The sequence below is a fragment of the Microtus pennsylvanicus genome, chromosome 6 (genome assembly GCF_037038515.1).
Source record: "Microtus pennsylvanicus isolate mMicPen1 chromosome 6, mMicPen1.hap1, whole genome shotgun sequence".
Lineage (NCBI taxonomy): Eukaryota > Metazoa > Chordata > Mammalia > Rodentia > Cricetidae > Microtus > Microtus pennsylvanicus.
Genome location: NC_134584.1, coordinates 73,947,275 through 73,970,780, shown reverse-complemented (window position 1 = coordinate 73,970,780; position 23,506 = coordinate 73,947,275). Strand labels below are relative to the sequence as shown.

General features: G+C 40.9%; 1 protein-coding gene across 7 annotated transcripts in view; it reads left to right on the top strand.

Moving 5' to 3' along the window:
• Nucleotides 1-23,506, top strand: part of Large1 (LARGE xylosyl- and glucuronyltransferase 1) — a 464,139-nt gene that overhangs the window by 231,458 nt on the left and 209,175 nt on the right. For all 7 annotated transcript variants that reach the window (XM_075976475.1, XM_075976470.1, XM_075976476.1 and 4 more), the window contains one exon: nt 10,665-10,966. In XM_075976475.1, coding sequence (XP_075832590.1) covers nt 10,665-10,966 — 302 coding nt within the window. The remainder of the gene's footprint in view (nt 1-10,664; nt 10,967-23,506) is intronic.

Sequence of the window (23,506 nt, the reverse complement as noted above, 5' to 3'; positions counted from 1 at the left end):
GGATTTGTGGAGAAAGTAACTGATAGAGGTCCCCTTCCTGTATTTCTCTAACAATGTAACTTTCACTAATTGCTTTCTAGCACTGATGTTAGTTAAGGTGACAGTGGGGAAAGAGGGCACAAGAAAAGTGAGCTGTTATTTCTAGGCAAGGGCTGGCCAGGCAAGCTTTATTCTGTTTTTAATTTATAATGAAACTAAGCATGATAACATTCTTTTAGGTCATATGGCAATTTATAGCAGCTGGATAGTATGAAAAAATTGTCTACATTCACAAAAAGGATTGCTTTGGTTTTTGTTTGAAATGTAGAAAAGCACTGTGTTTGTGGCAATCTCCCACGGTGCCATGGGGTAACTCTGCAGTCATCACTAACATTAATCAAATACAAATGGATCCGTATCTGTCTTTGATATCAAGCTCTTCCTGATAATCCAAACCCTTCTTTTCAGTGTCTACTGAGTTTAGCTCCCTGATGAATACTGAATGGTGAAGGTGGCCTACATGCAAGTTGATATTCTCAGGTTAAGTGAAGTACTTGTTGTGATCTGTGTCAAAGTCAGTTAAGTGGAGAAGAGGTAAGAACTATCAGAGGGCCTTGAGAATATGGTTCAAGTCATCCCTCAGCAATACTATAAGGTTTGCTGATGGGGTCTGATCACCCATTTGATTGATTGCTCATTTACAGAAAGTAAGTGGAAATAGGTTAGGGAGATGGCTCAGTGCAGAAAACTCTTACAGCACAAGTGTGAGTGCTTTAGGTTAGATCTCCAGCATCCACATAAATAAATACAGCTTAAATATGGCAGCCTGATTGTAATCCCAGCTTTGTGGGGGAGCACGGAATCCTTGAACATGTTGGCTAGCTACATTAGATCACCAGTGAGCTTTGGGTTCAGCAAAAAGATGCTGCCTCTATATATATGATAGAGCACAATCAATGTAGATGCTCAGAGTAAACTCACATTTGAACACTCAAATGTACACAGGTGCTTATGCATGCACATACCATACATACATACATGCCTACACAAAGAAAATGTATGGAAACTGACTCTCACTGACATAAATCGGGAAGAACACTAATGCCTCTTGATCCTTTTTTTCTTCAGATTGAGTCTTTCAGTCCCAAGCTGTCCATGGCATTTGTGATCTTCATCTGAGAGAAGGATACCAAAGTCTGAGTGGGCTGTTTTCTCATTCCCATCACGCGAGAGAAAGCACAGCAGTTTAGTCTCATATGGCACCATTGAATAGCAACTGAAATCTTCCCCAATCTCACTGGATAGCCAGGGATGACGTGTCTTCACCACCAAAGTGGTAGAATTAAAAGTGTGTACCACAAAACCCAGATTATATGGTACTGAGAATAGAACCCAGGCTTCTGGCATTCATCAATCCATCTACCAACTGAGCTATATCCTTAGCCTACCATTGAACCCTTTTCAAATATAGATCTTATTTATATTGTGTGTATGTGGCTGTATCTGTATGTCCAAGTGAGCACAAGAGCTCCAAAGGTCAGAAGGGGATTAGATCATCTGCAGCTAGAATCATAGGTGTTTGTGGGCCCCTGGACATGAGTGTCATCTGCAAGAGCAGTGAGTGTTCTTAGTCTATAGTTATAACCCTTTTGGACTCTTCTTTGTAGCAGTTCTTATCTCTTCACTGAAGGTCTGGATTTTGCTGGACTGCCACACTTTAGAAGTAGGAATGGATGGTGTCAGAGCTTTGTCTGTCTGTTACTTGCCATTCAGCTCTTTTTTCATCTATGATAGGAATTGGATGTTGTTGCCCATACTCTCTTTTAAAAGAAATCATTCCAATAATTTTTGAGTACTGAATATATCCACCAAGGATGGCAATTTAAACTTCATGTCAAGCAGAGCTTAATAAACTGGATACAGCATATTGTTCCACACCCTGAGTTTGATTATTAAAAGAAAAATTTAAAACCTTGTTCAAGAATCGTCCCATGTGGCCAACTGATTTGGTTTTATATTTAAGCTACAAAAAACACATGTGTACACACAAACACAGATACATTCCACCTCATCAGAATGTTTTGCAAAACATTTTACTGTAAAATATAATGCTTCTAGCACATGTGACTTGTGACTCTTAGAAACAGTATTAGATTGTATAAGGACTGAATATTTCATAGAAAATTATACATTTATCATATTAGATTTTTTAAAAGTTAGATCAGTGGGGAAACACTTATAAAGCCTTTTACCTTGAATATATCTCAACAAAAAGGGCAGCAGCAGGTTGAGGGGGTGGAGAAACTAGAAACCCTAGAATATTTCTCTGCATGTCTTTTATAATCAAGAGTCACAGTGATGACTTGGTGAGCCTTGGAGCTCACTTTGCAGAGATAGGAAAGCATGTTGTGTTTCCCATGATCTAAGAACACAGAAGATTGTGTCCAATTGCTACACTCGTATAGACGATGACCCAATAAGCTGGGCACAGTGAAAAGCTGCTTCTTTACCTGCAATCAGTATATCCTCTGCTAAAATAAGTGATGTCCTTGAAGCTGTGTTAAAAGAAATTGGTATTAACGAGTAAGTAGAATCAGAGAGAAACCAAAAGGAGTGGAATATTAATTTGTTGTGTTTTTTACTGATCAGTTCTCAGAATTTCAGGTGATAGTGTAGTTGTGGTTTCTTTTCTCTTTCCCCACCAATGCTGTTTGCTAAACTGTCTTATGGTTACATTGGAGACAAGACTCAACTGCCAAGGAGATGAATTGACTGTAGACAGAGGTCTTTTGCCTTGTTTGGTTGCAATTTGATTGCTCCTCACACATCTCTTCGGTTAATTCTTATTTTCTTAGCCATCAAAAGAATTTTCTGTAGTTAGAAGCAGGTTTATCTGCCCTGCTATAAACACAGTAGATGGAAGAACAACTGCTTCCACCATACTGAGCTTTGGGATATTTGGCCAAAAAAAAATTGCAAAGTTTTATATCATTGAATTAGAAATACATAACAAAAAACCCTGTGATTATTGATCATAAGGACATAGTTCAAGCCAAAACCCTAGGTATAGATCTAGGAGATTGTTACTAAAAGTGTCTGTTATCTCCCTTTAATGAAGTTCTTTAAGAGAAAGTTCTTGAGAATAGTTCCATGGGGGAGAGAAGAGAGATCATGCTGCAGATCAAGGAGAGTGGAGTCCATACCTCCTTCCTTCTGGCATAGTGGTGGTAGATTCTTTTTCAAAGCTTACAAAGTCTTTTTTATTGTCGTTCTTCCTTTGCCAGAAGATCGCTGATGCCTTTGTTGGAACTCATGCTTGGTGCCCCCACCCCTTCCCTTTGCCGAAGATACCTTCCAGAAAATCACTTCAGGAAAATCTTTGGGTGAAGCATTCTCTGTTTACCCACAACAGTCAGACAGTCCTTGCCTGCTTTTGTTTCCCTTCGCTTTCTCAGTGCACATGTGTTGCTGTGCTTCCAGAAGCTTCTATGATTTCAAACCATGGTGTAGCTAAAAGTGTACCTGAAACTCGCCCTGGTGCACACACTGCCTACAAGTGCAAAAACTGATGACATATTAATATACTCAGCTTTCATAGAGTGTTTGGGGAGCATGCTTCTTTTTAAGTGAAGCTTTCAAGATCAGCTTCAGCTTTTTAAACTTTTCTAAAATGACTTTGTTTTCAACGTTTTATCTGTTTTGCATTTTGAAGTGATAATGAAAGAGTGTGTGAAATTTCTATATTTCAAGGAGGGCATTTTGTGTGTGTGTGTGTGTGTGTGTGTGTGTGTGTGTTTTAATGACATGATGCTTCATGAACATTGCCTGCGTTATGTGGAAGTAGAAACATGCAGAAATTCAGTGTAACTTAGGCCAGTGAATGTCACAGAGGGAAGGGGAGCAGCCTGGCCACTGGACCTACTTCATAGACAACCCTAGTTGAGACAGGAGAAACATTAGGGGAACCAAATGGCCCATAAACTTTGAGGAGCTAAAACAGCATTATCTTAGCTACTCTTCTGTTGCTATGATAAAACACCATGACCAAGCATCTTGTATAGGAAAGAGTTTATTTGGGTTTGTGATTCCAGGATTATTGATGGTGTAGGGAAGACGTGGTTGCAGGTACAAGAAGCTGGTGCTAAATACAAACCACAGTCAGAGAATGAAAACTGAGAATGCCATGAGTTTAAAACTGTTGTGCCCAAATTACGACCCCCCTGAGAGAGACCACCAGAGAGGTCCAGATTGTAATAAGCAAGGTTTAATCATCATAATACAAACATGTTTGGAAATCATCTCCATCCCCATTGTAGTGAGGTAGAGAGGAGTTGTACATCCTGGGGTAAGCTTTTAAAGGCTACAAAGAGACTCTTTGAAGCTGCTTCAGTAACAGGTACAAGGACTTTTGCTCCTTCCCATCCTTCTAAGTCAACTTTCTCCTTTTCTTAGAGCAAGGCCACTGTTCCTGAGTTAGACCGTCTTTATCAGCCTGTACCAGGTGGCTGGCTAGGCTAAGCTAAGCGACCTTGTGCTCAGAATCTCCCGGGTGGGAGAAGGGAAGGCCACTATCTTCTGGGAAAACATTCTGCTAGGAAATTTCTTCTTGACCCTTAGAGAATAAGAGGTGAGGGTCCTATAGAAACCTCAAAGATTGCCCCCAGTGACATACATCTTCCACCAATGCTATGCTACCTAAAGAGTGTCATCAACTGGAAACCAAGTATTCAAACATCTAAGCCTGTGGAGGGCATTCTCATTCAATACCACAATCCGAAAATGGGCGTTGCTGCTCACGTGACACAAGCTGCTTTAAGAGGGTAGTAGAAGTAAAGGCAGGGGACAGCACCCTGGTGAGAGCCACACTGCTCTGAAGGGGATAATGCTTTCTTTGTACCTGAGCCGGAGGGTCTGTCATGATGCACAGGACAGTCTTTCTCCTCTTTGCTTACATGTAAAAATCTCATGCAGGGCTGCTTTCTGTGCTGAGAACTAGAGGCCTTAACTCAAGAGGCTTTTAACTTACTCATCTGATTAAGGCCTGTGTATATACCAGGTAGTTGGTAGCTACACTTTGTGATATATGAATGTGTATAATTTGTATATTTGTGTGTCTGTGTGTGCATATGAGTAAGCCAGAAGAGGATGTTAGGCATCCTGCTTTATCATTCTTTACCTATTCCTTTCAGATAGAGTCTCTTTTCATTCCACCTGGAACTCACCATTTTTCTGCTATGCCAATTGTCCAGCAAGCCGCAGTGGGCTTCCTGTCTGGCTATAGGTGACTTCTATGTGGCCGTTGAGGAGCCTCATGCTTGCAGGAGAATCATTCTTGACCTTGACGTAATGGACTTCTGCACATTTTCAAACTACCAATATGATAGAAATGAGGTTGAAGGACATTAATTCATAAGATCTGTATGGGAAGTTGTGAGAATAATGAGAATGAGGATATACTGGAGGCAGGGAATTAACCAAGAAGCCCAGTGATGTTTTAGTACAAAGACTTAAGGGACCTTGCACACAAAAGATCTCCAAATCTGAGTTCCGTCTTATTGTTTCTAAATCAGATTCTTCTAGGACATAGCCACATCCATTTGACATCTTGACATATGAAGGTTAGTACCATGCCAGGAGTACAGCTTTGTTTAAGTATGGCTCTGAGTGCAAGATTTTGGTACCTATATTTAAGGTCTGACTAGAAGAGCCAAAGGCACAACCAAGTCTGGCTCAATCTGGAAATGAATATTGCAACTGTGTCCATTTATAAGTGAGTGACTGATCCTATACCAAGTGACATGAAAGCCATCGATCAAGATTGCAGGATAGTCAACACATACAAATTGATTATCATTTAGGACATTGTGGACAACAGGTCTCTAATCCCTGTCATAACACCACACAAAGATTGCTTTGTTGTGAATCTTAGATGTTTTACTTCTTTATTCAGAGCACTCATCTCGAGTGGATTCAAAGATTTTCAAATCCAATGATAAAGTTCTTGCTTGTTCAGAATTTATGGAGGGAGGAGAAAGCAGTTATCAACTGAGGTTTTGAATAATGTCTTGGTTGACATTTCTAACTCATAGTGGGCTGAACTAGATTAACACATGTACATATACTTTATCATAGAAAGAAGCACTGGATTCATAAATAGACTGTAACAGAGAACAAAGTTAGGGTTAAGGATGGGGCTGGAGGAAGAATGAAGAAAAACATTACATAATCTCAGCTGAGTCTCAGTGCTGGTTAATAAGTACACATAGCCACAGTTCTGTCTCAGCATTTACATATGGACACATTGAGTTACAGAAAAATCCAGTACTTTGCTTAAGTCTGTTCAGTAGTAAATAGAAGGTCATAATTTAAGCTTAGTTATTCTTAATTCCCATTGTTCTTCCACTTCCTTTGATTTTTTTCTAGTGGCCTTGGTTCTCTCTCCCTCTTACTTTAACATGAACTATTATAGTCTCTCATTAAATAACTGGTTGTTTGAGATTTATTAGGTTTGTATTTTTCATAGATTTTTAAATATTTTATCTCTAGTGGTTACAAACTCTTCCCTCTATCTCTTCTTCACAGCCCTGTTAAGTGCAGCTAAAGAAACTGGTATCAGACAGTGTCCTCCATGGTTGGACTGTAGATCATTATGGTCATTTTATCAGTCAAGGGCCTCCAGAGAAGCATAACCATGTATGGGTATTTTCACTGACACACATACATGAGAGTGCCTACATAGCGGCCATTGCAGTCTGGAGGCCTGTGGTCAAGTAGAGGGAGCGATCAGTCTAGCCCACATGCCAGCAGCCTAGAGACCTGACAGTACAAGTGCTTTAGTTCCTTCTGTTGAGTGTGTAAGCAGGAGAAATCTGAAGTACAGGTACAATAGTGGTCAGGGAAGAAGGACTTCTGTTCCTCAGAGAAATAGTTGACTTTTCTGCTCCATCCAGTCCCCACACTCTTTTACTGTTTGGATGAGGCTCATGCACCCTAGAGAAGGAGTTCTTCTTTACTCATTAGACTGATACAAATGCACATGCCATCTTAAAAAAAAATGCAACCATTGAAACACCAAATGTCTAGGAACCTCATGACCCAGTTAATTTGACATGTAAAACTGACCATCAAAGTATACAGGCAGGTATTAGTTTCCTACAAATATATGTGAACGAACTTGAGACTAGGCAATTAGAAACTTGCAAAAAAAAAAGCTATACTTCATGGACACAGCAGGTCTGTAATCTGTAGACTCATCCTGTTGAGCATGGTGTACACTGACTTCTTTAGGTAGAGAAGGAGTTGCATATGTGGCAGCTGTATACCAGCCAAAGGTGTTAGGACAAGACTTTGTACTTGTGTGATGGCAGGAGTAATTGCTGGGTCTTTACAACTGATAGCTTAAGAAAACATGGAGTGATCGCAGTTTAGTTAGACCATGGAATCTAATCCTGGGAGGGTTAATTATAGAATCTGACCCATAAGACATACTGCAAGAGGCTATGACTACAAGGCTACGACTTGCTCTTTACTCTTATTACCTCCCACTAAAGGTTGTTGGTGAAGCCCACAGAACAAAGTTAGGAACCAGCACATCAGGAACAAATAAAATAATCCAAATAAAAGGGAGCAGACTGTCAACATGGCAAAGCAATGGTGCCTCCTAGCCCTCACATCTAGTTGCTCAGTGACAGGATTACACAGCCAGGTTACTGCAGGGTTTCTCTGCACAGGAAGCCAGAGCTTAGAGGGAGTCTGCATTTCCCTTTTTTTGTCTTTTCCTCCCCTTCCTTCCTTCCTTCCTTCCTTCCTTCCTTCCTTCCTTCCTTCCTTCCCTTTCTTTTTTGTTGTTTCTTTCTTGTTTCTTAGTATGTATATTTGGCCATTCTATTACTCGCTATGTAGACCAGGCTGGTCTCAAACTATTGGAGATCTGCCATATATGTGCTGGAATTAAAGGTGTGAGACCCCACACCCAGCTTCCCCCTTTTTCAAAAGAAGAAACTTGTTGGAAAGGTCAGGGCCTTGGGCAATGTGACGTGGCTTCAAAACAGACTAGAAAGGACACTCATGTCCACTATTGGCACATTTTCTATTCCAGGCTCTGGCACAATATGATTTTTTGTCCTTTTAGGTGTCATTTTTTTCTATGTATTTATAGGTGACAAATTTGTAGAGTCCTGAAAAGCAAGAAAACTTCTGCAAATGCTTGAGAACTAATTAAAACCAAATATGGCCCAGAACAGGCTGGAAACGGATTCAACAGGAATGTGATTTTCTATAAGCACGTCATTAAAGCTTGCAATTTTCATAAACAGGCTTGTGGGCTGTGAGGAAAGGAGCAAGAGGATAGGAAAGGAACCTGGTACTGGACCTGCCTTCTATGTTTTCCTATGTGTGAACCTTGGCATAGTAAAGGCCAGGTGCAAAATGATGGGAGATGTCCTGTGTGAAAATTATGTCATAGGAAGCCAAAGCTTGTGGCTACCTGCTTATACATTGCAGTCCTGTGCCCAGAACATCTGCTGTTATTAACAGGTTAAATTCTGTCTGCAACTCTATATTACCCTCTTTGAGATAGGGGTTATAGGAATCCCATCTGGCAGGTGCCTTTTAGGAGGAGGCATAGCCCTTTTGTTGTTAGACCTCAAGCCTCCAACCTTGTTGCTATGCCACCATTTATATTTTTGTTTCACAGAAGGGATTAGAAGATAGAGCATTGAAGTAAACTGCTAGGTCCTGTTGATAAGTTTCTAGAGTTCCTCAGGACCTTGGGTCCTCAAAGCTTGCTGTGTTCCTAATTCTTTCATGAAAGAAATAGCCCAGAGACCTTTAACTCAGCCCCTTGTGTGGGGTCATAGCCAGGTGTGACATCAAGGAGAGTTTATTTCCTTCCTGCTGTGAATTTTAATAGTGTCAGTCTCCTTGTCTATACAGGCATAGTGACTACCTTGTGCTCCGATAATTAAGGCACTGTGTGTTTAGGAAAGAGTGTGCAAGAAACCCCTGTTATTATTCTCTGCATACCTTGGGAGTCTGCCTTCTCTTACCAGCAAGATGTTCATCTTTATCTACCCTTCTCCAAGGTCCACATTCACTTCTACCCATCTCTCACCCCTGCCCCTTAAAGATGGGAGCTCAAACTCTGTGTATCTGAGGATTACCTTGACCTTTCGACCCTCCTAAGTGCTGGGACACAGGTATTCACCAAGGTCAGGTGCATCTAAGGAGGCTAAGGCCTCACACTTGTCAGGCAAACATTCTCTTCATTGAACATAGTCCTGTCCTGTACTGTTTAATTCTCTTGGTGGACCCAAACATGGAGGCTGATGTGAAAAGCTGGGGAGGGGGCTTGTAGGGTTAAGCCAGCCCCTTTAGGGGGCGGGTTTGCCTTGGGCGAATGCGTACAGATAAATCAGGTGTGCAGAGGCGGCTCCGCCCTTTCTTTCCTACCTCCTGTGCTACGCGGGAACCTCTGTTCTGTAAGTTTATTTAATCATTAAAGTTGTATATATTCTTTAATATCTGCCTGCATTTATTCACTCCGATACAGGGGCTTGTAATTAACTAGCCCAGTTTTAGTGCACTTCTCATCCGTCTGTGATTTTATGCCCTCTGCAGATTCTGCCTGAACCTTTGATTTGTAATTCATGGCAGTGCAATTCTGTAAGCCTTACTTCTTGCACTGATAGGCTTGGGAGCGTGTACAGCTAACCCTAAAGTGACTCTGGGTTAAATAAAATAGCAGTTATCTGTAAGGACATCAAATGTCCTTGACAGAGACAAATCCCATGCAGCACGGCAGCACAGGTGAAACACATAGTCTGTGTGATTCATACCTTGATGGTACAGTTTGGAATCTCAGCCTGGACTAGGCTGCAAGCAAGACAACTTGGGTTGTGGACAAACAGAAGTGCGTTTTAGCCAGTTAGGGAGATGGAAGCCACTGAGACAGCTGCACTTAGGCTGGATCAAACAAAAAGGAGTGGCAGCCTTGTGTCTCTGGAATTACTAATAGTCAGCATGCATTGGTATATATATATATATATGTATATCAGTATATATATATTAGCACACACACATATATATGTGAGTACACACACATATATAGATATATGCTAATTGCCTTTGAAAAGTGGTGGTTTTTTTGAATTGTAAAAATTAAAACAGAAACCCAATCAGTCAGCCTTGAGATCATATACTTATAAGTAGCTTTATACAGGCAGAGGAGGCTTTCCTCGGGAAGTGATGCTTTCAAAACAGGGTTTGGAAGATGACTTTAGGTGTTCACTTAAGAACTTCACTTTATTCCCTCTTTTTCCTTTTGAGCTCTTCTACATTCTCAAGCTCCCACATCTCAGACTTTCCATTCCTCCTTATTCATACATGTTATGTGACTTCTTGTTAAGAATGTTCATTTTCAAATATGTCTTATGGAGGAGAAGGCATTGTGTTTAAGTAGGAACAGTATTAAGAGTGTCTTTCTCTAATCAGTCTTATTTTTATTACCGTAATACACCATCCTGTTCTCACTGTTTTCCCATTTTAATATGTACTGAATTATCATTCACAGTCCATCTGCTTTCCTGCTAAGCAGTAGGATTGTGTCAAGAGCCTGGGGAGGTAATGCTGGGGTTCCTGGAGGTAAGTTTGCTAAGCTGATGCTTCCTTGGTCTCTCCTCCGCTAGATGGGAAGCCCGTGTCTCTGTCTCCCCTGGAGTCCCAAGCCCACAGTCCCAGGTACACTGCCTCAAGTCAGCGGGAGCGGGAGAGCCTGGAGGTTCGTGTCCGAGAGGTGGAGGAGGAAAACCGTTCACTGCGCAGGCAGCTCAGCCTGGCCCAGGGTCAGGGCCCTGCTCAACGCCGTGGGAACCACTCCAAGACCTACTCCATGGAAGAGGGAACAGGTGACAGTGAGAACCTGCGGGCTGGCATCGTGGCAGGCAACAGCTCTGAGTGTGGACAGCAGCCAGTTGTGGAGAAGTGTGAGGTGAGGAGCACAGGAATTGGGGGAAGTGGCTACTCAGAGTCGGTGTTACTGTTTATCCCTGCAAATGCCTCCTGGACACATTACCAGGGCCCTGCAAAGAGGTGGATTTCTTAATTCAGAGCAAAACCAGATTGATCACAAAACTTTGCTGAATGGCCACAAAGACTCTTAATCTCATGTGTCTCAGTTTCTCCATCTGATAAACAGGGATAAGAAGGCCTACTCCACAGAAGCATAATGAATGCAACCAGTCTCTGGTTTCTTTGGGTTTCATTAGGAAATGCTCAGGTTTTAACACCCTGTCTTCATCCTGGGAACTCAGTTCTTTACAGTGTAGAATGGCTCACCCGGAGATATAGTTCCATTATGTAGTTAGTTACTTTGGCCCCATTCTCTTTTCTGTGTATGAACAGTCTCTGCAATTCAGAACTAGAGTGCTATTGCCTATCAAAAGCCACTCTTTGAGGTTTCATATCTCAGTACTATTTTCTTCCTGGAATGTACTTCCTTCCTTAGTTAACCTATGGAATCTTGCAATTCTTATCCATCTTTCTGTAATGTGCCTGTCAGACTCAACCTCCTTTTTACCATACGCGCGCGCGTGCACGCGCGCACACACACACACACACACACACACACACACACACACTTCCTGCTTCTTCTGGTTCCTACTGTGTAGGTGAGTTAGGCAAGCGCTTGCTAACAGCAAGGGTGAATAAGAACTCAGCTGTGGTAGTTTCTGATTTGAGTACTTGAGCACTTTGCCTAACTTCTTGGAACTCACGGGTGCCTCAGCAGTGAACATCTAAGCTGATTTTTATGAAATTTTGGAGGCTATTAAAGTGATGGCTAATGCCAAAGACACTTAGTGTGCTTTTAGTAAAAGTAATTAGTATTCTTTTTAGCTAAGTACAGACGATACTGGCTGGGTTTTCTTTTGTTGTTTCCTAGAATAAATAACATTAAGCTTTATCCACACTGAAGTCATAGCTCTTCATTTTAAGTTTAAGCTATAGCGTCTGCCCCATGAATGGATTTATTAATGATATTGGCAGTACCATCTGTATGTCACATGGCAGGAGGGCTTATTAAGTGATGAAGATGAAGATGGACTTGTATAGAAATCTGATATCAAGAGAGGAGAACTTAAACAAGGAATGAAAATGAGAGGATTACAAGTCTAACTGAAACATGCCCTAGTGGGAGGTATCTAGAAGTTGGCTATTCTGTTTTGTTTCTGTTGCTCTTGTTTAAAAAAAAAATTAGCCTGACCAAAGCAACTATAAGAGAAAATATTTCTTTGGCTCACAGGTCACAGTCTATAAATGGAGAAAACAAGGTGCCAGGAACTTGATACAGTTAGATATATCCACAGTCAAAAGCAGAGAGAATGTATGGTTCTTATGTTTTTTCTCCTTTTCACCCAGTACATGAAATGGGGTCTACTGCATTCAAGATGGGTCTTTCCATCTCAATTAAGAAAATTAGTAGTTCCAGGACAGGCTCCAAAACCACAGAGAAACCCTGTCTCGGGAAAAAACAAACAAACAAAAAAAAACAAAAACAAAAAAAACCCTTAGTAATTCATATAGGCCAATACAATCCAGACAGTTCTTCATTGAGATACCTCAATTCCTTTTAGATCTTTTTGACAGAACTTAGTCTCAAGGCTTCCTTAGCTATAAACTGCAAGGGAGCCAGAAATACAAGGGAAATGAACTAACACTTTGAAGCTATGTTACTGTTGTTACTTATAAACATTCTCTCTGCCCTGTGTATTATTCACAAATTTGATTGGGCATAAGATTGCTATATACCAAAATGCCTATCCAGACACCTTATCCAGTGTGTGAGGAGTTTGTGGGAGTAACCCATGAATGTGGGTATTTAAAAAAATATATGTGTGTGTGTGTGTGTGTGTGTGTGTGTGTGTGTGTGTGTGTGTGTATGTATATGTCCAGGTGATTGCAAGAAATGAGGAACTATTTGGAAATCATTTCTGAAGGCACAACATCATTGTTTGGAACACAAAGTAGTATACTGATTTAAATCTTTAATATTCTAACCATTACTTTCCAGTATTTTGATTTGCTCCTGAGAGGTAGTTTTGATTCATTTACTTTTCTAATAGGTAGATTAATGAAATGGAATGAAAGATCCAGACTTAAATACACACACCTATGGACACCTGATTTTCAACAAAGAAGTCAAAATTAGACAATGGACAAAAGAAAGAATCATTAACAAATGGTGGTGGTATAATGGGCTGTTGACGTGTAGAATAATGCAAATAGATATTAATCTATCACCTTGCACAAAACTCAAGTCCAAGTGGTTCATAGACTTCAATATAAATCCAGAGACACTGAACTTGATAGAAGAGAAGGTGGGGAATATCCTTGAACACACATAGAACAGGAGGTAATGTTTGAATAGGGCAGACATTAACATCGACAATAAATGGGAGGGACCCGATGAAACTGGAAAGTTTCTATAAAGCAAAGGATACTCACTGTCAGTACGTCAACCCATAGAATAGGAGAAGATCTTCACCATCTCTTCATCCCAAAGAAGGCTATTTTCCAGAATATATAAAGAACTCAGGAAACTAGACATCAACAAACCCAAATAATCCGATAAAAATGGGGTATAGATCTGAACAAAGATTTTTCAACAGAAGAAGCTCAAATAGTTGAGAAATAAGGAAACATTCAACATCTGTAGCCATCAGGTTAATGCAAATCAAAAGGACTCTGAGATTCCACCTTACTTATTTCAGAATACTGATATCAAAAACACAAGTGACAGCTCATGCTGGAGAGGATGAATAAGGGGAATATTCTTCATTGCTGGTAAGAGTACTTGTACATCTGCTTTGGAAATCAATATGGCACTTCTCAGAAAATTGGGAATTGATCTACCACAGTGTCCAGTTGTGCTACTATTGGGCATATACTCCAGTGATCCTCAATCATGCCATAAGAGCACTGGCTCAATTATGTTCATAGTGGTTTTATTTGTAGTACTCTGAACCTGGAAAAAAAAATCTAGATTTCCCTCAACTGAAAAATGGATAAAGAAAATGTGGTACATTTCCACAATGGAGTATTACTCATGTTAAAAACAATGACATCATGAAATTTGAAGACAAATGGCTGAAACTAGAATAAATCATCCTGAATGTGGTGATCCAGAAAGTCATATATGGTATATAGGCACTTTTAAGTGGATATTAGGTGTAAAGTAAAGAATAACCATGTCACAATCCACAGAGAGACTAGGTAACAAGGGATGCTCAAGGGAATACCTGGATCTCCCTTAGAAGAGGAAATAGAAGAGATTTTGCAGATGGACAGGGGGTATGGGTGGGAATGGGAACATGAGAGATTAGGTATAATGGGGTGGGGACTGGAAATCCGGTCATTTCAGGGTCAGGTAGAAACCTCATTCAAGTGAAACTCCCAGGAATCTACAAGGATGACCCAAAACATAGCCTGAACTGGCCATCTCCTGTGATCATAGGTTACACCAGTGGACGGATTGGGACACCCAGCCACATAACCTTCCGCTTACAGTCTGTCTGAACTATGGGATGTGCTTGGGTAAAAGTGACACAGAAATTTTGGGAGTGGCTGACCATTGACCTATGCCAGAAGAATGAGCCTACCCCTTGACATCACTGCTTGGCCAATCACTTGAGCATATTGCTAGTTTGCTTTTATATCTTAAATTAACTTATCTCTATTAATCTGTGCATCACCATGAGGTTGTGGCCTACCAGCAAGGTTCTAGCATCTGTCTCCTACAGTGGAGGCCACATGGTGTCTCCAACTTTTCCTTTCCTCCTCTGTGTGCTTGGATTTCCCACACTGCTCTATTCTGCTAAGCCACTGGCCAAAACAGCTTTCTTCTTTAACCAATAGAAGCAACACATATACAGAAGGACTTCCCACACCATTACCCCTTTTCTGTTTAAATAAAAAGGAAGGTTTTAACTTTAACATAGTAAAATTACATATAAGAAAACAGTTATCAAGCAGAAATTATAGTTACAATATTTATATCTACCTTTATTATAACTAAGGACAACTATAACTATTCTTCAACTCCATCAAAGACTCCAGAAGGTTATACTATTGTTATAGAAGGGAACAGGCTGTGTCCCACTGCCCGGCTAGCTTACACCTATAATAACTACACAGAAATTGTATTAATTAAATTACTGCCTGGCCCATTATATCTAGCCTCTTCTTGGCCAACTCTCACATCCTGATCTAGCCCATTTCTACCAATCTGTGTAACACCACGAGGTCATGGCTTACCGGGAAAGATTCTAACCAGCATCAGTCTCAGGCAGGAGTTTCATGGCATCTGCCACACTGCCTTCTTCCTCCCAGAATTCAGTTTTGTTCTCCCCACCTATCTACTTTCTGCCCTATCAAAAGGTCAAGGCAGTTTCTTTATTTCACCAATGAAAGCATCACAAATACAGAAGGACCTCCTACACCATACTATTACCCAAGTAAACAGGAAGTGCATTGTAAGCAATTTCAGAAAGTCTAGAATTGACAGACAGTGATGTATGTCACAGGTGACATATAGCTTTGGTCTGACCATTGAAGTCTTCTCCCTCTACACATCTCCCTACATACTTCTCCTCTAGGTGTGGGTTGTCCTGGAAAGTAGACACTGGTTGCTGCTATCAGCGCCCCCTGGCCAACCTGGTCTTTTTTTTTCCTTTTATATTCATTGAGCTCACCACAGTTCTGGCATATCAGGAAAGGCAACAGCTTTCTAGTTCTGAATCCATCTTACAGATTCTGTACTGAAGGTCACCCATTCACTGCTTAGTTGTCAGGAATGAATCCCCATTCACAACTCTGATATTAGATTACCTGTAGATCCAGGCTGCAGAGATTGAAAATATACTAATCATTGTATTTTGTATGAAAAATGGAGGTACAAGGTTTCCATAGAAACTACCATCCTAATGCTTATAAATGATATGAACATTCTTGACTTTTTTCCTCTAGTGTCCTCCCTTTGAAGGTCAGCAAATACTTATATGGACCGAAAAGTATGCCATACTTTTTAGTCTCCAAGGGTCCCTGTGAGGTTAGGTGTTGACAGGTATACTACAATGTATACTAAAGAGTGGCAAGAGCTTAAGGAGAACCAAAGCAGAAGATAGAAGTAGGGAAATTGTGCAGAGGAGGTTACAGGCCCATCGAATGGGTGCTGCAGTACCAGCACATGAAGGAAGCAATCACACCCTGAGCCAAAGCAGGGATACTGGTTCTGAGATCCTATTGGTGCTTCTTATTTTGCACACTTAACCAGAAATGGAAGGCAAAGAAACCTGGTTCATTTGCTCTAGGAAGGTCAGGTCTTAAGTGCACAGAACAAGTTAAGGCTGGGTAGTCAATGAGTGCAGAGGGGCAAAGAGGAACACCATCCTACCCTCCTGACAGACTTAGTGACAAAAAAAAATGTCTTAAAACACCAGTAGCCACACAAACACAGGTTTAGGATGAGGACCTGTGCCACAGAACCTGATATTCTGTCCCAGTCTTTGACATTGGTTTCTTTTAGTCATTGAGGGGGTGTTTAATCCACCATATTGAGAAACTTAGAACACTGTTACTTCTCACCATGAAAACCTGATTATGATGCTAGGAATCCTGGTTCCTGCTCCTCCTCTCTCTGTGCTACTGCAGCCCCTGAGCCCTTTGTTCTTTCTAAGGCTAAAAAATGTGGAGCATGCAGAACCCTTCCAAGAGCATATATTATGATGCTGATTTTGTCCTTATGTAGCTGCTCCCTGCTGCTCTGGCTCCAGATGATAAATTTATTCATAGTAGGAGGTGTATTGGCTAAAACTGAAGAGATTGGAAAATTATGCAAAATATTTGATACTGTGTGTGCTTTGCTTATATTTAATGGGTCCATTTAGAAAAGTCTCTGAACCTTGAAGGCAAGACAAAGATTGTTATTTCAAAACCACATGTTCAAATATTTGAGATTCACAAGAGCCCAGTTCTAGTGTTTTCTGCCTCCTCTTCCCCTTCTGGGATTCATGTCCCCACATGCAAGTGTTTTCTTTTCATAAGTAAAATAGTGGCTATCACGTACACCCTGGCATCTTTCATTCTGAATCTTTTCGGGCAAAATATTACAAAGAGGTAAGTGATGATGCTTTCCTTTTACAGGTGCAGAAATTAAGAAATGCATAAATTACTGACCCGGGAAGCTGAAAGATGTGGAAGGACCTAAACCCATCTACTTCCACCCCACCCCAATTCCTACACATACACACACACACACACACACACACACACACACACACACACACATACCTTTCTTCTAGATGAAATTTTCTAGCAGAAGTATCTTTTCTTTCTTTTTTAATGAAAAAATCTCTCTCTCTCTCTCTCTCTCTCTCTCTCTCTCTCTTTGTGTGTGTGTGTGTGTGTGTGTGTGTCTTTGTGACTTTCTGTTGCTTTGATAAAACACCATGACTGAAATCAATCTGGGGAGGAAAGGGTTTATTTTATCCTTCAGTTTTACATCAAAGTCCATCAGGGAAGCAGCCATGGTTGGAACCCAAGCAGGGCAGGGAACCTGGAGGCAGAAAAGAAGATGCTGTGGAGGAATTGTGCTTACTGGCTTACTAACCCAACTTGTTTTATTATTATACTAAGACCACAGGCCTAGGGATAGCACCACACTGACATCAGTCATTAATCAGGAAAACGACTCAAGGTTTGCTTGTAGATGAATCTGATGGGAACATTTTCTTAATTGAGGTTCCCTCTTCCAAGGATTCCAGCTTGTGTTAAGTTGACGTATCTGTGTTTGTGTGTGTGTGTGGTGTATATGCTTGTACACATGTTGTGCTGTCAAAAACCAGGAGCTAAAACAGATTTGCTTCGAAAAATTTGTTTATGACTAGGCCATATTTTTAGTCTCTTCTAGTAGAATGCAACAGAAATCAACCAAGTAAAGGAGCCTCAAAGCAATCAAGCAAGTGATTGAAAGTGGAATTTTGCAGTTATTGTTTTTCCAGCCTGACAAACTCTCTGCCAATCAGACCAAATCAAAACGAATTAGATAAAGGCCTGCTTTAATGATGCCAGAGCACCTGGGTGGCCCTCCAGAAAACATGGAGAGGGAAAAGGCAAAGTAGAGAAACCATGTGTTCATTCTCTGGAGGGGAGAGTTTAAATAGCCTATGGGAGTGATCTTGACCCTCCCTGGGGAGGGTTCCCTGTTTGCCAGGCTTTCTTGCAGGTGGATTCTTGACTGCAGCAACTCCCAGGGGAGGGGGCTTGGAACTTTGCCACCAAACATTCCAGACTCTTTGTATATATGGATGCCAGAGGGCTGGGATGAATCTTCCAACCAGGTATTTTTGTGACTTTGGGACAGGTACATGTTATGGGGTTATGGTGAGACAGTTAATATACCACAAACATTTTATACATTTTATGGTCAGTCAATTTATAGAAAAACAGAAACAAGTTACAGTGTGTAATTCACAAGATTATTGAGGGAAAACCAGTCAAAAAATGACATTTATTTCAGGAAATGCTCAAAGTCTAACATTGTAAAACTAAAAAGAAAAATGGAGTCAGCTGTTCTTAACAATGTGTGTGAATAAATGTATATAAAGACAGAAAATGGTGTCAGCTGTCTTCCGGATTCTGTCTGATTATTTACTGTTGCAGGGTCTTTCACTGAACCCAGAGCTTGAGGATTCAGCTAAACTAGCTATCCAGTAGCTTGCTTGGGGGTATTCCATGTCTCCACTCCCCAAAGGCTAGCATTCCAGGAAATGGCTTCCCCTGCTGGGAATTCACAAAGATTCTGAGATCTTTCTAATGCCTAGCAAGTGCTTTAACCACTGAACTGTTTCCTAGCCCTTAACAAAAGTATGGTTTACACTGGAGTAAGAACAATCCTTAATTCATAGGCAGGGTAAAGATGTGTGTGTGTGTGTGTGTACTTTGCAACGTTTGTCTGCATTCCTAGCTCTACCTGTAGGATATCAGTAACATTCCTATCCCAAATAATTACATTTTATATCTCTTGAATCTTGGAATTGGGTTAAGTGCTCCATGTAGAGAGCATGACCTTCTTACAGAATGCCTGAAGATCCTGGACATAAGAGACTGTATTTTAATTCATTAAGAGATATTGCTAAAGGCACACTGTATATATTTTTAGAAGCTCTTTTCCACAATTTAAATGCTAATTTATGTATTAGTTACTTCTACAAAAGCCATTTGAAAGAAGAAAGCTTTATTTTATTTCAGGTCTCTTGAGGATATAGTTGATCATGTTAGGGGACACATATTTGTGAGAAGGGCTCATAACTGGGCCAATGGGAATATGAGGCAATTCCCCACACTTTATAGACATCCAGGAAACAGAGTGGGCACATAACTGTCAACCTTCCACCCTTCTGCTTACTTCTGTTGGGTCCTGGAAGGTCGTGCAAATGGTGAAGGGACAGTCCACCAAGCCTATTAAACCAGAAATAAACTTTATTCCAGAAAAAAAAAAGAAAGAAAAAACAATCTCCATGGGCACAGCAATAGTTGTGACTACAGCCAGAGACTGCACTTCTGTAGCTGTGTCAGTAGGTGTTGGTTTTAGGCCTCTTTTTATAGTAAAATCAACTCCAGATTCAAAGAGCTTTTACAACCTTGAGGTCAGGCTTAACATCACAATACATCTTAAATTTTACAACTTTTGGTTATAAGATATCAACTTATGATGTTTGTCAAAGTTTGTGGCTAAGACAGCCACTTTTCATTGTCCCTGAAAGAATGCAAGACAGTGAGAAGAGTCAAATGGGGGCACAGTTAAACATTAAGGGAATACAATCAGAGGGTCCATTGAAGCAATAGTTAGAAGCTAACCTTTGTCCTTAATGCCTGCATAGCTGGGAAGCTGGGAGGTAGGGGACAGAAGTTTACCTCTATACACAGTGGCTTCCAGAATGTCTGTTCTAAAGGCAGAAAGTGTTTGTTAAAGGTTAACATTTACTACCAGCTTGCTTTCTCTCTCTCTCTCTCTCTCTTTCTCTCTCTTTCTTCCTTTTTCCCAAAATATGTTTTGGGCTCACAACTTTATATTTTTATATTTCTATATTCCTATTTCTAGAGCCTACATTTCTATATTCTTATTCTTGTACTCTTTATTTCCTCGATTTGAACTCCACTTTCTGAAGCTTAAAGAGCCTTCTTTAACAGTGCCACCATCTTGGAATCAACTACTCAAACAATGGAACTTGGTGCCAGATAGGGACGAGTAAGTTCACATTCAAACCATAATATTCTCCAGGCCCACGTTTCCTATCTGTGATAGAAAAATGAAATACCATACTTGATTCACACAGCTGTGAGGTTTAAATGTACTAAAGCTCATATGGTGTGAAGCATAAAACCTGGGTTGTAGTCATTTTTGGATTGATGCCACCTCCCATTGTGCTTGCTATTAATGTCTTTTCTTTCCCTTAATCTTTCTGGGCACTTAGGTACAAGAGCAGAACATGAGACTTGCAACAGATACTTGGGATTAGTGACTTGTGTCTTTGGTAGAAATCATGTTGAGGAAGAGGCTGGGGACAGAATGAGAGGGCAGTTTACATGAGCAACTGTGGAGGTCAGATGTGGCGGGACTGTGTAGCTTATATTAGGGTGTTTGGAAAGTAGCACATCCACAGCAGAGGAATCTGCTATAGTGGCTCTCAGAATCCTATAGATTCCTCCCTCTGACTCTATTGCTTCCAGCTGGCTAAGGAATTGACCCTCCCCTTTATCAGCTGCAACATTCAGGAAAGAAGGCCCTGTACCTCATCTGGGCAGTGTAGTGGAGCTGACCATGTTGATTGAGGCTGCAGGTGTGCCACCCTCAGAATGTGAGCATAAGAGATCTGGCTTCCCCCTTCATCTACTACATGGTGGCCTGGGCGGGAGAGATATGCCCTCCCCCTCTCCCCCTCACAGCTGAGGTGAGTAGGAGAGCTGGTCCTGAGTTCATAAGACCTGGAAAGCTGCCCCTGCCCCTCATCTGCTGAAGCACTCAGGAGAGCAGGCCCTGCACCTTGTCCGGGCAATACAGTAGAGTGGACCCTGATGGTGCATGAAAGCAGGAGGATTAACCCCGCCACTTGCTCATGCTGCAAGTGATGAACTAATTGGGGCAATGTGGGAGACCTCACCCTGTTAATAAAAACAAGGGAGAGATGGTGGATTAACCAACCCTGCAACTACCCAGGCCCAGAACCAGGGTTATGAGTTGACCCACCCCAACACCCACACCATCTGATCTGGTGGAGAATGTGAAAGGGGCTGGTCCTGCAGGCTTAAAGATGCAGGATCTTTATGACACAAGGCCATAACATGATATCCAAGAAGAGTCCCAGTGAGTTCCCAGCATCCACAGCATAGCAGAAACCAAAGGCCTTGAGCCAGACCAATTGAAAGACCCCCGGAATGGGGGAGACTCTCACTCAAGTCTCAGGATAACGTGACCCCCCAAGAACTCATGAGAGACCATCCTTGCTGCAATCACACAAGGTTTATTGACAGGAACCAGCGTGCTGGGGCCGAGACTCATATCCCACACAGGGTTAGAGGAATTTGACCCCGAGTAGCTAGGAAAAGGAGTATTTAAGAGAAGAAACCATAACCCAAAGGGAGTAGGGAGGGCATCATTGGAAAATTCCAAAAATACTAGTGATAATCACAAGGGGGTAACTCCCCGTTTCTCAAGATTATTCTCAAGATTATAATCTAACTTTATGGTCAGCAATTCCTGGAACAGAGTCACTAAACCAGCTAACCTAGATGTTTGGCTCTACTCTTCCTGCTAGATTTTTTTTGGCTCTACTCTTCCTGGTCCTTCACAGTGACTCTTTACAATGAACAAGATAATATGAGTAAAAAGGTTTACCGCCAGACTCACTGTGTCACACTACAGCTTCTATGAAAAGATTTTGTTTTTTTTTTTCTTTTTCCTCTTTAATTTTATTTTGATGGGGAGGTGGCAAGGGCAGAGGGTAGATATAAAGGGATGGGGAAATGAATGGGATCTAGATGATTGATGTGAAAGACACAAAGAATAAATAAAAATAAAGTTTAAAAAAGAATCCTGTAGATATGGCAACCACATAACATAGTGATGTTCTGATGAAGTGAAGTCCTCTGAGGACTGGGGTGATGGGAGTGGTCAGAGTAAGTGAAAGTAATTAGAATCAGAGAGGTTATGGGGGTAGATGGAGGTTGATGAACAATTTATGGTTTCTGTCTGATGTCATGTGGTTCCCATGGTATACTAAATGTGGTGAAGAATTCCTGTTAGCCAGAAGTCATTGCACAAAGCATCTAGTGGTGTGATCAGCATAGAAGAGGGACATCTAGAAGAGGCTTCCAAGGAGAGTGGGAAGTCAGGAGTTGTGATGTGACTGCATGGGCAGTCAGAAGACCCATTGTTATGGTTGGTTTTAATTTTTAACTTCACACATTCTGAAATCACCTGAGGAAAGTCTCTATGTACATCTGTGAGGGATTGTATTGAATGTTGTGGTTGGTTGTCAGGAGACTTGCCCACTGTTGGCAGCACCATTTCCTTCACTTGCTATTCTGGGCATTATGAATATACACAGGGTCAAGGAACTAGAATACTTGTATTAATACATTGCTCTGTGCTCTTGAATTTAGATAAATTGTGACTAGTTATATTGAGCTCCTGCAGTCTTTACTTCCCTACAGTGATGAATTTTAACCTCGAATTTTGAGCCAAATAAACTCATTCTTCTTTAATGGTATTTATTAGGTTATGTTATCATGGCAGCAGTGAAAGAGACTAATACTTCATCTGCCAAGCACCTATTCTTCAATTTATTAGGTGTTAGAAGGATCATCCTTCTGCAAGGCTTGTAGTACGGAATATCTTGGAATAGCTTTTAGGAGATATGTTTTGACTCCAAGAATGTTGTGCTTCAAGAAGAGGGACAAAATTGATAATCAGGGACTGTGCATTCTTTGACAGATCATAACATTTTAATAAATTCATCCTAAACTAGAGAATTTATTCCCAGTCTTGGTTAAAATGTGCCAGAAATAGAAGACAATGTTTGTACAGTATAGTGTATCAAAAGAAAATTAATGACAAGATGGATACATGGGAATCATCCAAAAGCAGGGTTCTAGCTAGCAGGAAATACTCAAGCGCTCAGCTTCATCTTCCTGTTTCTTCTTTTCTCTTTTCCCCTCCTCTATCCTCATACCAACCCCCATTTAAAATTAATTTAGAAAACAAAACAAAACTTATAAACCGTGGGGAATAGCCAACCTAAATGTGCCAGCCTGACTGGCAACTTTAAGAGTATGAAGAGATATTTCTGTCACTTGTAATTCAATTACAGAACACCACTGTACCTGCAAAATTCAAGAACAACTCCTAAGGACTTGAATAAACTCTCTACAAACCACTTATTTGAGGTAATGTGTTGCTGAGTTAGATTTTTAT